This window comes from Salmo salar, chromosome ssa03, assembly GCF_905237065.1.
Source record: "Salmo salar chromosome ssa03, Ssal_v3.1, whole genome shotgun sequence".
Lineage (NCBI taxonomy): Eukaryota > Metazoa > Chordata > Actinopteri > Salmoniformes > Salmonidae > Salmo > Salmo salar.
This window is the reverse complement of record NC_059444.1, coordinates 77,631,092-77,646,122: the sequence shown is the minus strand read 5'-3', so window position 1 is coordinate 77,646,122 and position 15,031 is coordinate 77,631,092. Positions and strand designations below refer to the sequence as shown.

Sequence of the window (15,031 nt, the reverse complement as noted above, 5' to 3'; positions counted from 1 at the left end):
ACCAGTTCTGAAACCAGATTGCATAGCGGAGAATGTACGGTGGGATTCGAAATGGTCGGTAATCTGTTTGTTAACTTGGCTATCGAAGACCTTAGAAAGACAGGGTACGATAGATATAGGTCTGTAGCAGTTTGGGTCTAGTGTCACCCCCTTTGAAGAGAGGGATGACCGCGGCAGTTTTACAATCTTTGGGAATCTCAGACGATACGAAAGAGAGGTTAAACAGTCTAGTAATAGGGGTTGCAACAATTTCGGCAGATCATTTTAGAAAGAGAGGGTCCAGATTGTCTAGCCCGGCTGATTTGTAGGGGTCCAGATTTTGCAGCTCTTTCAGAACATCAGCTATCTGGATTTGGGTGAAGGAGAAATGGTGGGGGCTTTGGCGGGTTGCTGTGGAGGGTGCCGGGCAGTTGACCGGGGTAGGGGTAGCCAGGTGGAAAGCATGGCCAGCCGTAGAGAAATGCTTATTGAAGTGTTTTAGGGAGCGTTTGACAGTGATGAGGGGTGGTCGTTTTGGTTGCAGACCGATTACGGATGCAGGCAATGAGGCAGTGATCGCTGAGATCTTGATTGAAAACAGCAGAGGTGTATTTGGAGGCGAGTTAGTTAGGATGATATCTATGAGGGTGCCCGTGTATACAGATTTGGGGTTGTACCTGGTAGGTTCATTGATAATTTGTGTGAGATTGAGGGCATCAAGCTTAGATTGTAGAATGGTCAGGGTGTTAAGCATGTCCCAGTTTAGGTCACCTAGTAGCACGAGCTCAGATGATAGATGGGGGGGCAATCAATTCACATATGGTGTCGAGGGCACAGCTGGGGGCAGAGGGTGGTCTATAGCAAGCGGCAACAGTGAGAGACTTGTTTCTGGAAAGGTGAATTTTTAGAAGTAGAAGCTTGAATTGTTTGGGTACAGACTTGGATAGCCTGCAGAGTTCTGTATTACTATCTTTGCAGTAGATTGCAACACCGCCCCCTTTGGAAGTTCTATCTTGGCGGAAAATGTTATAGTTAGAGATGGAGATTTCAGGGTTTTTGGTGGTTTTCTTGAGCCAGGATTCAGACACGACTAAGACATCCGGGTTGGCAGAGTTTGCTAAAGCAGTGAGTAAAACAAACTTGGGGAGTAGGCTTCTAATGTTAACATGCATGAAACCAAGGCTTTTTCGATTACAAAAGTCAACAAATGAGAGCACCTGGGGAGTGGGAGTGGAGCTAGGCACTGCAGGACCTGGATTAACCTCTACATCACCAGAGGAGAAGTAGGATAAGGGTACGGCTAAAGGCTATACGTACTGGCCGTCTAGCACGTTCGGAACAGAGAGTAAAAGGTGCAGGTTTCTGGGCACGATAGCATAGATTCAAGGCATAGTGTACAGACAAAGGTAAGGTAGGTTGTGAGTACATTGGAGGTAAACCTAGGCATTGAGTAATGATGAGAGAGATATAGTCTCTAGAGACGTTTAAACCAGGTGATGTCATCACATATGTAGGAGGTGGAACAAAATGGTTGGTTAAGGCATATTGAGCAGGGCTAGAGGCTCTACAGTGAAATAAGACAGTAATCACTAACCAGGACAGTAATGGATGAGGCATATTGATATTAGAGAGAGGCATGCGTAGCCAAGTGAACATATGTTCCTCTGTGATTTGAAACACTGGGCTACTAATCCAAAATAGTGATGCATAATAAACATATCATTTATATATCACATGTAGATATTATTTTAGGCCTATATAATGTTTTTGCTGATATATTGGGGACACAGAGAAATGATTTGATATGTTATATTCTCTACTACACTTGTTCCCATGTATTACGTAAGGTTAGTGTTGTAATGATTTCATATTTGCAAGACCAAGAAGCACTAACCAGTAATTTCTTAGCAGCGGTTGTTTATTTAGTAGATAGATCTGTCATCAGAGCAATTGGCCACGTCAATGACCACTTCAAGATCAATCCTGTAGGTCAATCGACAGACTTGATCAACTGTTACAAGTCTTGAATACAGGCTTCCTGCTGGCCTCCCGAATGCCAGTTGGTCTTTTTCTGTTGACAAGCCTCAAAACATATCCACATGCCATTAATAGGCTGATGTTCTTCTTTGTCTCCACCCACGATGATGACGGCTTATAGTAGGAACTGGGTCAGGAAGGGTTCATGCACCAATGTGAAACCAATGTAACCTTTCAGCTGCTGCAGCAGAAGCTATTTGTTTTCATTGCCCTATTTTCTAAGAAGAAAAGGGATGGATGTTTTCAAAACACTGATTTTGATGTGTGTTCACTGTCTTTATCTTTCAATTAGACAGTGTCCACACACACTCTCACACATCAACTCATATAAGCCTTCTATGACAATAACATTCATGTTTTGTCTTCAAAAACGACTTGACGATATTGACACCCTTACTGGAAATGAAGAGTAGCTAACTCATGTTCGACAGTAAATAACATTGTAATTACATGTAATTAGAAAGCATGCTGAGTTGCTTCAGTATGCCTACTCAGCAATGGCCTCAGTAACCTATTCCTGGTAGACTGTGCCATCTGCCTCACTCCTGCTTTGTTGATAACGGTCACACCTGCAATTAGCCTACCACAGCAAAGTGCTGGTGAGTGTAGGGTTGCATGCATTGCAAACCACACATCTTAGTGTTTCCCCTTGGATTTCTGTTCAGCAGTGGTGGCAAGGGTAGCGTTAGGGCAATGACATGCAAGCTGTTCCCATAGACTTTCAGTCATTGAGCCAACGACTATCCATTTAAAAGCGAGTCTCAGCCGATATTGATTATAAACAACAACATTTTTTGCAGTGGTGGCAATAATTAACAGTGGTGGGCCACCACTGCTAAATGAATATAGGGAAAACAATGTCATAACCGATTCCAATTATATAATGTTTTAATTCTGGACAATTTATTAGACTTTCCAAGGTGCAACTCAGGCTGCAATTGGCCAAAAGGGCTTGTTTTGGTTTGGCTGCTGGTTTTAGTAGAGCGGTGCAAACGACCATCCTCTCATGTCTCCCCCTGTTCTCACTTCCTCTCCCCAGTTTCCCCTGTTGCTTCTTTGATGATGATGGTGGGTCTTTTGTTGGGCTCTGTTTATGAGATGGAAAGACCGTTCTTAACATCCCGTCTCTGAAGGCTAGCACCAGGCTTAGCTTTTCTCACCCAGGGATTTACAGTCACAAAGCCTGTGTTTGGTGTCCTGTGCTTCTCATCATACCCTCCTGGTTTTGTGACAGGCTGCGGGTGTTAGGTGTTATCAGTCCAATTCATTATAGAAGTAACTCAATATAGAGAAGAAAATTGCCAGCACATTGGCAGCCTTTTAATGGATCGCAGAACAAGTATTTTTGTCAGGGTTGGCCTTTGTGACGCATCACAAAAATTTCCCTCTGTCATCATGGTTTGATTGTGATGTGTTTGTATACATAGTGGTTAGCCTAATTGCTCACCACAATTTGGGAGGTAATTGTAGATCTTACACTCCCAGCAAGCACATTAATGGAAGTGATAATGTTATTTGTTGGGCTGATTTATTTTGGGATGAAGGGAAAGCAAACATACAAATGCAGTTTGTTTTGTAATTTTTCTTCTTCTGTTCTCAATTTATACTGGCATAATTGGCCTAACACAGCCTCACTTCTGTAATGCCTGTACAGGTAACTAATAGGCTATGCGCTATTTGCCCCCAAACAACATTGCTATAGTAGAAAGATTTGAACATAAAAAACAGAAACAAGCAAAGAGCTCTATCATCAGTCTTCAGCCTCTGCTTTTGATTAAGTCATCTGAAAGTAATTTATGAGACTGAATGTATTATTGGTTGTAAGACATTGTGTGACCAATGTGAATATTGCTTCAGTTTGTTTCTCTTAGCGTAGCACAAAGATGCAGACATGGAATTTAGCAAAGCATTAAATCATCCGCTATCCTTTATTTAACTAGGCAAGTCAGTTAAGAACAAATTCTTATTTACAATGACGGCCTACCCCGGCCAAACCCAGACAATGCTGGGCCAATTGGGCGCTGCCCTATGGGACTCCCAATCACGCCCGGATGTGATGCAGACTCACAGCTGTAATTGCTGCCAAAGTTGATTCTATCATGTATTTACTCAGGGGTTGAATACTTAACTAAATTAGATATTTTTGTATTTCACTTTCAATACATTTGCAGAAATGTCTAAAAACATGTTTTCACTTTGACATTATGGGGTATTGTGTGTAGATGGGTGAGATTTTTTAAAATCCATTTTGAATTCAGGCTGTAACACAACAATGTAGAATAAGTCAAGGGGTATGAATACTTTCTGAAGTCACTGTACAGGCACCTACTAACTCTTATGTGCAATAAACATTTTTTTGTTAGATGACAGCTATTTTATTCAAATAGACGCCCACACACATCTGCACATCCCTACTCTCACTCGTCACCTGTCCCGGCATGCGCTAGGGATATATACATGTAAAAGGCTTATGCCGGCAAGAATGTGGTAAAAATGGGCCAGTTTGAAAGGGGGTCATGTAAACATGGCAAAACAATTACATGCAACATACTGTAAATCCTATGTGAAAGGGATATTAGTGAAACTAAAGTGAAACAGTTTACTCTATACTCCCGCCCAAGTCCTCTTTTCATGGCAAGATTTGAGTGCTACTTTTGGTGATACGAACACACCAACATATATTGATAAGACAACAGATTTGAACATTTTTCTGATTCTCTCTGTATTTTCACGCTGCTCAGAGATTCTAAGAGGCATAAAGACATTGGATTAACACCGACATTCCACAAGTCCATGCCTATAACCGAGGGCTACAGCATCACCCTGAAAACACAGTGGAGGAGAAGTCCACCATAGTAGAAGACCACAAGGTGATAGTCGTGACAATTTCAGGAAAGAGAACAGGCAGCAAGGCCGTCATGGCTTGTATAAATTCTGTGTTTGTGTATGTGTGTTACAGCTGCGAAGGGAGAAAATGATTTATCTCTCTTATCTCTCTCCCGCTCTGTCTCTCACACTTTCCCTCTTCTGTTCTATTCATCGGTGTGTTGACATGGACGGCTGATTGTCTCTCTCAGTGATAGGTCGTGTCGGTGGCTGTTTTTAGAGTGATTTCTGGTCTACTTCTAAATGGCAAAGCCAGCAAGCGGTGCCAAGCCCTCCCACTGCTGTGAAAATGTTCTGTTCTGATCGTTGGACGAAACAACCTTTATGCTGAGGTACAATTGAGGAAATAGTTTTTGTTGTTTAAACAAAGCCGTACCATTGAAAATGGAAATATCTGGAAATAGCTCTTAATTTGTCCTCGTCCTTGTACAGTCAAAGCATCCCTGTTGCTTCCTTGCGTGCTATTGGGCATAAGGTTTGGATAACTGTCTTGGTTAGCCTTGTTTTAGTAGAGCAAGCACAGTTACAGTGGGCATACTGTAGGCTGTATGTGTGAATGTAGCAAGTTAATATTTGATCATTAACCCTTTACCAGATAGGTTAACTGAGAACACATTTTCAACACCCTGTCCAGGGAAGAGTTGCAGGGGAGTGTAGAGAGATTGAAAGAGCCAGTTGGAGGTGGCCATGCTATTATCAACAGCCAAGCTGGGACACAGCCACAATAACATCACCTGTTTCTCTGTACCAGCTGTACCAGAGAGCAGAATCCTCCTCCACCATCTTTGTCTGCACTGACTGGGCGGCATCCTGTTTTAGTACATGGTCAGGGCATGAGGGACTAGGGGGAGAAAGAAGTGCTTCGCTGTTGAAAAGTATACTACCAGCTTCCTGCCCTCTCCCTTAACAAGCGCTTTTATGTTGTTGTGTTAAGTAAAACTGTGTGTGTAAGCGTCTGTCCTTCTGTCATGGAACGAATATGAAGACACTTGTCTTCTGGAAACGTTGTTTGGAAAACGTATGCAGTGGTAACTACCTTCAGACCGTGGCTATGTGTTTTCCTACCTTTTGAAGTCCATCTTTGAAGACTGTATGTAGTGTTTGTTTGTGTACGGGTATTGAATATGCAAGCCAGTTTGTGTGTGTGTTGTTTGTATACATTTTACATTACATTTACATTTAAGTCATTTAGCAGACGCTCTTATCCAGAGCGACTTACAAAATGGTGCATTCACCTTATGATATCCAGTGGAACAACCACTTTACAATAGTGCATCTAAATCTTTTAAGGGGGGGGGGTTAGAAGGATTACTTTATCCTATCCTAGGTATTCCTTAAAGAGGTGGGGTTTCAGGTGTCTCCGGAAGGTGGTGATTGACTCCGCTGTCCTGGCATCGTGAGGGAGCTTGTTCCACCATTTGGGTGCCAGAGCAGCGAACAGTTTTGACTGGGCTGAGCGGGAACTGTGCTTCCTCAGAGGTAGGGGGGCCAGCAGGCCAGTGGTGGATGAACGCAGTGCCCTTGTTTGGGTGTAGGGCCTGATCAGAGCCTGAAGGTATGGAGGTGCCGTTCCCTTCACAGCTCCGTAGGCAATCACCATGGTCTTGTAGCGGATGCGAGCTTCAACTGGAAGCCAGTGGAGAGAGCGGAGGAGCGGGGTGACGTGAGAGAACTTGGGAAGGTTGAACACCAGACGGGCTGCGGCGTTCTGGATGAGTTGTAGGGGTTTAATGGCACAGGCAGGGAGTCCAGCCAACAGCGAGTTGCAGTAATCCAGACGGGAGATGACAAGTGCCTGGATTAGGACCTGCGCCGCTTCCTGTGTGAGGCAGGGTCGTACTCTGCGAATGTTGTAGAGCATGAACCTACAGGATCGGGTCACCATCTTGATGTTAGTGGAGAACGACAGGGTGTTGTCCAGGATCACGCCAAGGTTCTTAGCACTCTGGGAGGAGGACACAAGGGAGTTGTCAACCGTGATGGCGAGATCATGGAACGGGCAGTCCTTCCCCGGGAGGAAGAGCAGCTCCGTCTTGCCGAGGTTCAGCTTGAGCTGGTGATCCGTCATCCACACTGATATGTCTGACAGACATGCAGAGATGCGATTCACCGCCTGGTTATCAGAAGGGGGAAAGGAGAAGATTAATTGTGTGTCGTCTGCATAGCAATGATAGGAGAGACCATGTGAGGATATGACAGAGCCAAGTGACTTGGTGTATAGCGAGAATAGGAGAGGGCCTAGAACAGAGCCCTGGGGGACACCAGTGGTGAGAGCGCATGGTGCGGAGACAGATTCTCGCCACGCCACCTGGTAGTATACGTCTCTGGAATGAATGTTTGTATGTATGTATGCGTGTCTTTACCTGTGTGTGTGGCTATGTAGTCTGAATTTGTGTGTGTGGGTGTGTGTAGTCTACTTGTGTGTGTGTCTGGGGACAGTCAACACTACAGTCTACCTTCCCCTGCAGCCCTGTGATGTAAGTACAAGAACGGCCGGGCTGTTAAAACCTGCGGTGGCTGCCTGCCACCTCCACCTCCATACTTCCACCCAGCAGAGTTTAGAGGCCTCCTGCTCCACTCATCCCTCCAGTGCTGCCTGCTGTCTGGCTAACAGTAGCTAACACCTCTCTGCACCTACACTAATGACAGCATTGCCATGCTCAGGACCAACTCACACAGCCCTCATTTCCTCTCGTTTAGACACAGACTGGGCGAGAAGCAGTAATCTAATGGAGATAGAGAGGGGGGGTGAGAAACAGTGATCTCACTCAAAGAAGAGTGAATACGGATGGAGGGAAAGAAGGAATGAACATAGAGAGAAGCTTTGATAAACAGTGAGACATCAGGATGGAGAGAATACAGAGGGAGGGGACGGGGATCAGTAGAACACATGCAGGGACACAGAGAGGCAGAGAGAAACAGAAGATGGTGAAAAAACAGACATGGCAGGGAAGAGTGAACGCACAGGGAGGGAACACCGGAGAAGAGGAACAGATTTAAGCTGTGTGAATACAGAGAGAATAGAGGGGAGGCACATGGGAGGGAACACCGGAGAAGAGGAACAGATTTGAGCTGTGTGAATACAGAGAGAATAGAGGAGAGGCACATGGGAGGGAACACCGGAGAAGAGGAACAGATTTGAGCTGTGTGAATACAGAGAGAATAGAGGGGAGGCACATGGGAGGCGGTTAGATAGAGACATGGGGATCCATGGAGATTACAACTGTTAATATTGTTTTTATGGGGACTGTCAGTATCTGTGTGACGAGGCTCTATTACTGCGTGGGACAGTGTGTTACTGGTTGTTCTTCTCAGTGTGTATATCTGGATGTCTGTCTGTACACAGCAGCAGTGGTGGGTCTTGCTGTACCCTTCACCAGCTCTGCTCTGCGGTGGACTGGGGGGAAATGAGGCGTCGCTCCGTTGCTCACACTTTTCATTTTAGATTCCAGGTTTATTTATCCAGATGTGTAGTCTCACGGAGTGTGTGTGTGTACGTTTGTGTAATTTGTGTCAGAGTACCCTGTTTTTGCATGGCGTGTGTGTGTCGTGTCCAGTGGTGTGTGTGCCATGCCGTGCCTGCCTGTTGTAAGGAATTCCACTGAGAGCTAGTGAATCATCAGGAGGCTGGAGGATCCAGGGGGAAATGGCCATAAAACAAGACTATTAGTGCTATCAGAGCCCGCTGATGTTCCACACACTCTCACACACACACACACACACACACACACTTCCCGTCCTCAGACAGGTTCAAGGTTACAGTACCCAGGCAGGAACATATGGCCTACTTCACTTCAGAAATAGGCTCCTGGGTAAGCTCTAGTGCTCTGGTGGGCGTTCCAGGTGCCATTTTAGTCTGCCTCGCTCCGACCTCCTTCTTTCTTTAGTCTAAAGGCTGAGTAGCTCCGACTTCTTCCGGTTGACAGAAGAACACGTCGGCCCCAGTGCAGACTGCACAAGGCAAGGAAATAATGGCCTTCTAGAATGTTGTAATTCTTGGATGTAGCCTATTTTACAATATCCAGAGCTAGAATATGTTGATTCTAGAATCTCTAAAATGTTCTCTATTGTTCTAGCACATGAAAGCATTCTCCAGCCGAGGAGCATTAGGCCTACATAGTGTTTGTACGTGTGGTTAGGGAAGGGTTGAGGCTGTGTTTGCTTGTTATTGTAGAGGCAGTGTTGTGCTGGCCTGCTAGCTGTTATAAAGGGGACAGGATTTCCTCTGGACTGATGGCCAGTGGACTGTTTGGCTCGCTGTGGGATACCAGAGGAGAGGAGACCCGCCCTGCCCCAGTACAAGAGGAGATTCCCAGGCCAATCTGTCTTTCAGCATCTCCACCATTGGACCACCAATATGTATTGTATCATCTTTTCTACCATGTCTTTCCAAGTTGTTGTAGAAGAGAACGTATTGTCGATAGCCTACCTGGTAAGATTATGGTGAAGGTGGTAGTAAAACCCACTCTTCATAACCGAGCCCACCTTTCATGAAAAAGACTACAGGTTCCTCCCACCTAAACCTTTCATGCATAATATGATACCGTTATGCTTACTCAGGTAGAAATCTCCATGAAGACCAACGCACACGGATTTAGTGTCTCTCCTATGGTTCTCAGTGGTCTGATCAGAGAGAGAGTGTGTGTGTGTGTGTGTGTGTGTGTGTGTGTGTGTGTGTGTGCGTGCTCATGAGCTAGTCTATCTCAGGCAGACGTCATCATGGCTCAGTCCAGAGGCTATAAATCCTCAGTGTGTGTCTGATCAGTGATAGATGGCTCCAGTAGGCTCTCCGCCATAGGCTAGATATTATCTCCTCTCCTCCGTGTTCCAGACCAACAGATGTGCATACTTACTGACTGACTTCAAGATCAGGGAAGGAACTCAACTGGAGAGAGGGAGGGAGAGAAAGAAGCCTCTTCAATTTAAAGTGAGAAAGTTAAGTAGGAAAAGAGGAAGAGGGAGGACAGGAAGTTGTGTGTTTGGTAGATAAATAAAAGGGAGAAATACTGTACTATGTCTGATGGGAGAAGTGAGATGAAATATATAGTAGCGATGCAAACTGCTGTCACGTTAGCCTGCAGCATTTTAGACTTATTCAAAGACTCTACTTCTTAATGAACTGAAACCTTATACAGGGAATGCTGAGGTGTCAAGACAAACATCCGGATGCAGTGTGTGTACGTGCCTGGGAGTGGATAATTATGTATCTGTTGCTGTGTGTATGTGCACATGTGTGTGAGAAGAACCATTACAATCTGTTGCAGTGTGTGTGTGTGTGGGAGACGTGCATGTATGTGTGTCCTTGTGTGTGTGACAGAGCGACAGCCTCAGCCTCCTCTGACATAATTGGGCCCTGTAGGCTGCAGAGAGGAGCCCCTAGCAGGCATTGATTCACAGACAGATTAAAGGTGGGGGGAATTCCACAGTAACGGAATTACACTTTGTCTCAGTCTTTTCACTTTAAAATGTATGCCAAACAAAAACCATTGATTTTCAAAGTTTAACAAACAATAGAGCTCTATGCACAAGGACTACTTTTAACAATTCCCACTTTTTTTTTTACAAAAACAAATTTAATGTAAGAACTGTGCAGATGGATACTTTGGTAATGGAATTACTGTAAAATCTCCCTCAGGTTTTTATGTGACCACGTTTTCCAAAAACGGTTAAATATATGCTCAGAATTAAAGATACACTATGCAGAACTTGTAACACCATTTCCTTGTTGCAAAAATTTGAATAGTTCGCCTAATTTCAGTTTGTGACAAAACAAGCAAGTATACTGTAGAGAATCATTGTACCATCTAAATCGCTGTGAAATACTATATTTTCCATAACAGAAAATATAGTATTTATCTGTTTAAAGCTGGTGTACAAACCCAAAAGTAAAATACACAAGAAGAAGCATAGAAATAGTGCTCATAGAACAAATATACCGCTTCTTAGACTTGCTTTCAATGTGAATGGCCGAACTATAACTCACATTTCTATGTGAATTTGGTCGGGTCGCCCAAAAAGTTACATATTGCAGCAATAAGATTCAAAGATGTCTGCAGAAAGAATGGGGTGTCAGCTATGGCATCTTGAGTTTAACAAAAATCTATTTTGGTTATTGAACGACAGTAAGTGAAGTGGAATTATGGTAACGGGAATACATCATGGGTCCCTGATCTATACTACACAGAAATGTGTAATTATGGGTATGAATATCATTCTCCTCATGTTTTACAAGTTTGGACATCGCAGCACAGATGAGTAGAGTTCTGTACAGCGCAGTAGAGTACAGTATAGTTCAGTACAGGACAATATACTGTACAATACGCTTTTATTTACTGTCCTCTACTATATTGTACTGTACTATTGTATTGGACTGTACTATACTATGTTCTACTCACTGTACTGTACTCAGTACCAGAGGTTGGAACCAAAATAATTTTACAATCATTTCGTTCTAAACAGAACCATTATTGTTTTCATTCCGTTCCACTGTTCCGACCAGCAAAATAAAGTTCTGAACCGGTTCGAACCAAAAAAAAGTAACGGTTTATATGGTGCCTTTCTGTTCCTTTTTAAACTTCTGAAATCAGTGCAGATAGAGCAGCTTGTGGTGGAGCGGGCAAAATATTTACATGCACTTGACAGATGAGTGTAGGGCGTGAGATGTGACTGACATTTTGCAGTGGGGAGAGAGAGGGTTGAGGAGGCTCGGCTTGAAGCGCTGGGAATCTTGTTATGACATGTATTATCTGAATTAGGCCCACAGAATTATACCTACAGAGGAGCGGCTTCTATAAAGGAACTTTGAATGTCTTTGAACGTCATAGTTGGCTTAGCGTTGGACCTGCTAGCTAGCTAACAAGCTTGTGTGTGCAGAGCAGCACCGGAATTAAAATAAAAACACATATTTTTGTAGTTAATAAATCCAATGTGAAATGTTATAACTATAGTATACTTAACTAGCATTGAAAAGGTCAATGAATTATTCTCTAATTAAAATCTCCCTAATTTCTGAATCACGCTTGTAATGTCAGTAGGCTACTAGACTATGGTTCAGAGGGGGAGGGGTCTACACATGCACACTTACTGGCAAATATTTCCAGGTGGCAGGCCGGCAGACACTGGAAGAAGTTGATTAGCGACATGGTGAGGGCGTTGCATAGGAACTTTGTGTTTTTTGGGGGGACTGGAATAAAATGTCCGGAACATAAAGTAACGTTATTAACCGGTTCTCATGCTTTTTAAATAACATTTCTGTTCTGGAACAGTATAGATAACTTTCATTCGCGGTTCTGATTATTTTCCTCAAAAAATGACATTATTTTCCGGTTTTCTGTTCTGTTCCCTGAACCGGTTCCAACCCCTGCTCAGTACTGTATTGTATTGGACTCTACTGTACTCTACTCACTGTACTGTACTATCCAAACTTGTGATTTGGTCCAGATTTGGTCCAGTCCGGTCTGTCTCTGGACATTAACATCAAGGCCAGGGTGGACTGACCAAATTTCAACTACTTTTCAACGTCCATGGAGGTCTGTTGTCGGTCGGTGCTCAGTGGGTAAGGATGCTGGTTAAATTAAATGGAAAGGGAGGGGGCTCATGGGTAGGTGTCAGCTGGGAGAGGTGACATTAACTGGAAATGAGAGAAAGGCAGAAAGAACGGCAGAGAGAGAGGGAAGGGTTGTCTAAACTCGGACTGTTTTAACACTCTTGGTTTGACCACCAGACGACAGAAAAAAAAAACGTTATGAGCTGAACATAACAGTATACCAGTGGAAGGGAGGACAGTAGCAGGTGACCCTATGAGCTGAACATAACAGTATACCAGTGGAAGGGAGGACAGTAGCAGGTAACCCTATGAGCTGAACATAACAGTATACCAGTGGAAGGGAGGACAGTAGCAGGTGACCCTATGAGCTGAACATAACAGTATACCAGTGGAAGGGAGGACAGTAGCAGGTGACCCTATGAGCTGAACATAACAGTATACCAGTGGAAGGGAGGACAGTAGCAGGTGACCCTATGAGCTGAACATAACAGTATACCAGTGGAAGGGAGGACAGTAGCAGGTGACCCTATGAGCTGAACATAACAGTATACCAGTGGAAGGGAGGACAGTAGCAGGTGACCCTATGAGCTGAACATAACAGTATACCAGTGGAAGGGAGGACAGTAGCAGGTGACCCTATGAGCTGAGCATAACAGTATACCAGTGGAAGGGAGGACAGTAGCAGGTGACCCTATGAGCTGAACATAACAGTATACCAGTGGAAGGGAGGACAGTAGCAGGTGACCCTATGAGCTGAACATAACAGTATACCAGTGGAAGGGAGGACAGTAGCAGGTGACCCTATGAGCTGAACATAACAGTATACCAGTGGAAGGGAGGACAGTAGCAGGTGACCCTATGAGCTGAACATAACAGTATACCAGTGGAAGGGAGGACAGTAGCAGGTGACCCAACTGGTTTGTGACTACTATGATTTCCCATTGTAGCCAATTTCATTTGCAGTCTTTCTGTTACAGATTTGTTGGTAATTCTGTTACCAATTTGATAACAGTTTGGGAACAGTTTGAGTGTGTGTGTTCCAGCTGCCCTGATATGGATGTAGAGCTGGGCGATATGGACAAAATATATCATATTTTTGACAGTATGACGGTATTTGACAGTATTTTATATAAAAGTTCTAAATATGCTTCGTGAGTAGTGCATGGCCCTAGGGTGGCAACAAATACATTCTAAGTGTTTTTAATTGGGCTTTCTCTCTTCTGATTGTTTTATACGGTTCAATCAAACTTCAATCAAAAATAATGTTTTTTTCATCAGTTTCTGCATTTCCTTCACTCATTTGTTGTTATTTCCACACCATACCACATTTGTTTTGTCTTTGTATGTCTCTATTTTGTGAAAGTCACTTTTTCTTTCCTAGTACCATATATTTTAAATGGATTCAATGGCAGTTATTTTCGCCACAAGGGGCATTGTGCCGATTTCTAGAGTGCTTTTGTCACCCGCACTGCCTCACAGGCAAGATTTGTGGCAAAAAAGTACATTTGCACATCTTTGGCTCCTGCGCTGCCTCACAGGCACTATTCATGGCAAAAAAAAGCACAGGTGCGCACTAGAAGCTCTTGCCAGGAAATTAGCAGTTCTCAGCTGTTCGCAGTCTCTTACTGACGGTAAGAACGGGCGATTGCCATATTGTTTTTGTTACATCACTAAGTTATTACCTTTCAATTAGATATAACAAACCAAATACTATTATGTAAGCTAAGGTAAAGTAAAAATGCAAACCAGACTGTGTATCAATACCTGTATATAGTAAAATACGGTTTACTGCCCAGCCCTACAAGGATGTGCCCTAACAGTGTGGCTGGTGTGAGTATTTAAATGTGTGTATGATCTAACACCTATTCTCTCTCTCACTCTCTCATTTATATATATATATATATAGGTGCCCTGACGGTAGGCCTGGTGCGGCAGTGCCAGACCATCCACGGTCGGGACCGCACCTGTATCCCCCCGCGGCTTCCCCCCGAGTGGGTCACCACGCTCTTCTTCATCATCCTGGGTATCATCTCCCTCACGGTGACCTGTGGCCTGCTGGTGGCATCCCACTGGCGCCGCGAGGCCACCAAATACGCCCGCTGGATTGCCTTCACCGGGAGTAAGTGACTCTAGTGACCGAAACGACCCTACCTTAATGACGGTGGAGTGTACTTTGACCAATCAAAGCCAAGCTCAACCAGCTGAGTGTACCTTTACTGATAGACGTTACTCAGAGACACACTACACTTCACCACTAAATAGTGGTACTTGGTCACTCAAACGTAAAAAAAAATGCACCCTCTCTATCACCCTGTTAAGTAGCTTGACCAAACAAGCTGTAGGCCTAGATACAGAGGTCTCAGATATACCCTCTCTCCTACACGGAGGAGGGGTAGGGGTAGAGACAGAGTAAGTTGAGGGAGAGAAGAGGAAAGGGGGAGGCGAGGGAGAGGGGTGCTGTGAAAATATTGGTTTAGCTTTGCATTCATGCCTTTCATTTCAGTGTTGAAGCTGATTTCAGGTAAACCAATGGAACCAATGTGTGTGATGTTTGCGTCTTTTGTGTGGGCGGTGTGTGTGTGC

General features: G+C 44.2%; 1 protein-coding gene across 1 annotated transcript in view; it reads left to right on the top strand.

Moving 5' to 3' along the window:
- The window catches only part of LOC106601686 (uncharacterized protein C16orf52 homolog B), a 32,520-nt gene that overhangs the window by 4,606 nt on the left and 12,883 nt on the right, over positions 1-15,031 (top strand). Inside the window, exon 2 of the mRNA XM_045715501.1 lies at positions 14,355-14,567. Coding sequence (XP_045571457.1) covers positions 14,355-14,567 — 213 coding nt within the window. The remainder of the gene's footprint in view (positions 1-14,354; positions 14,568-15,031) is intronic.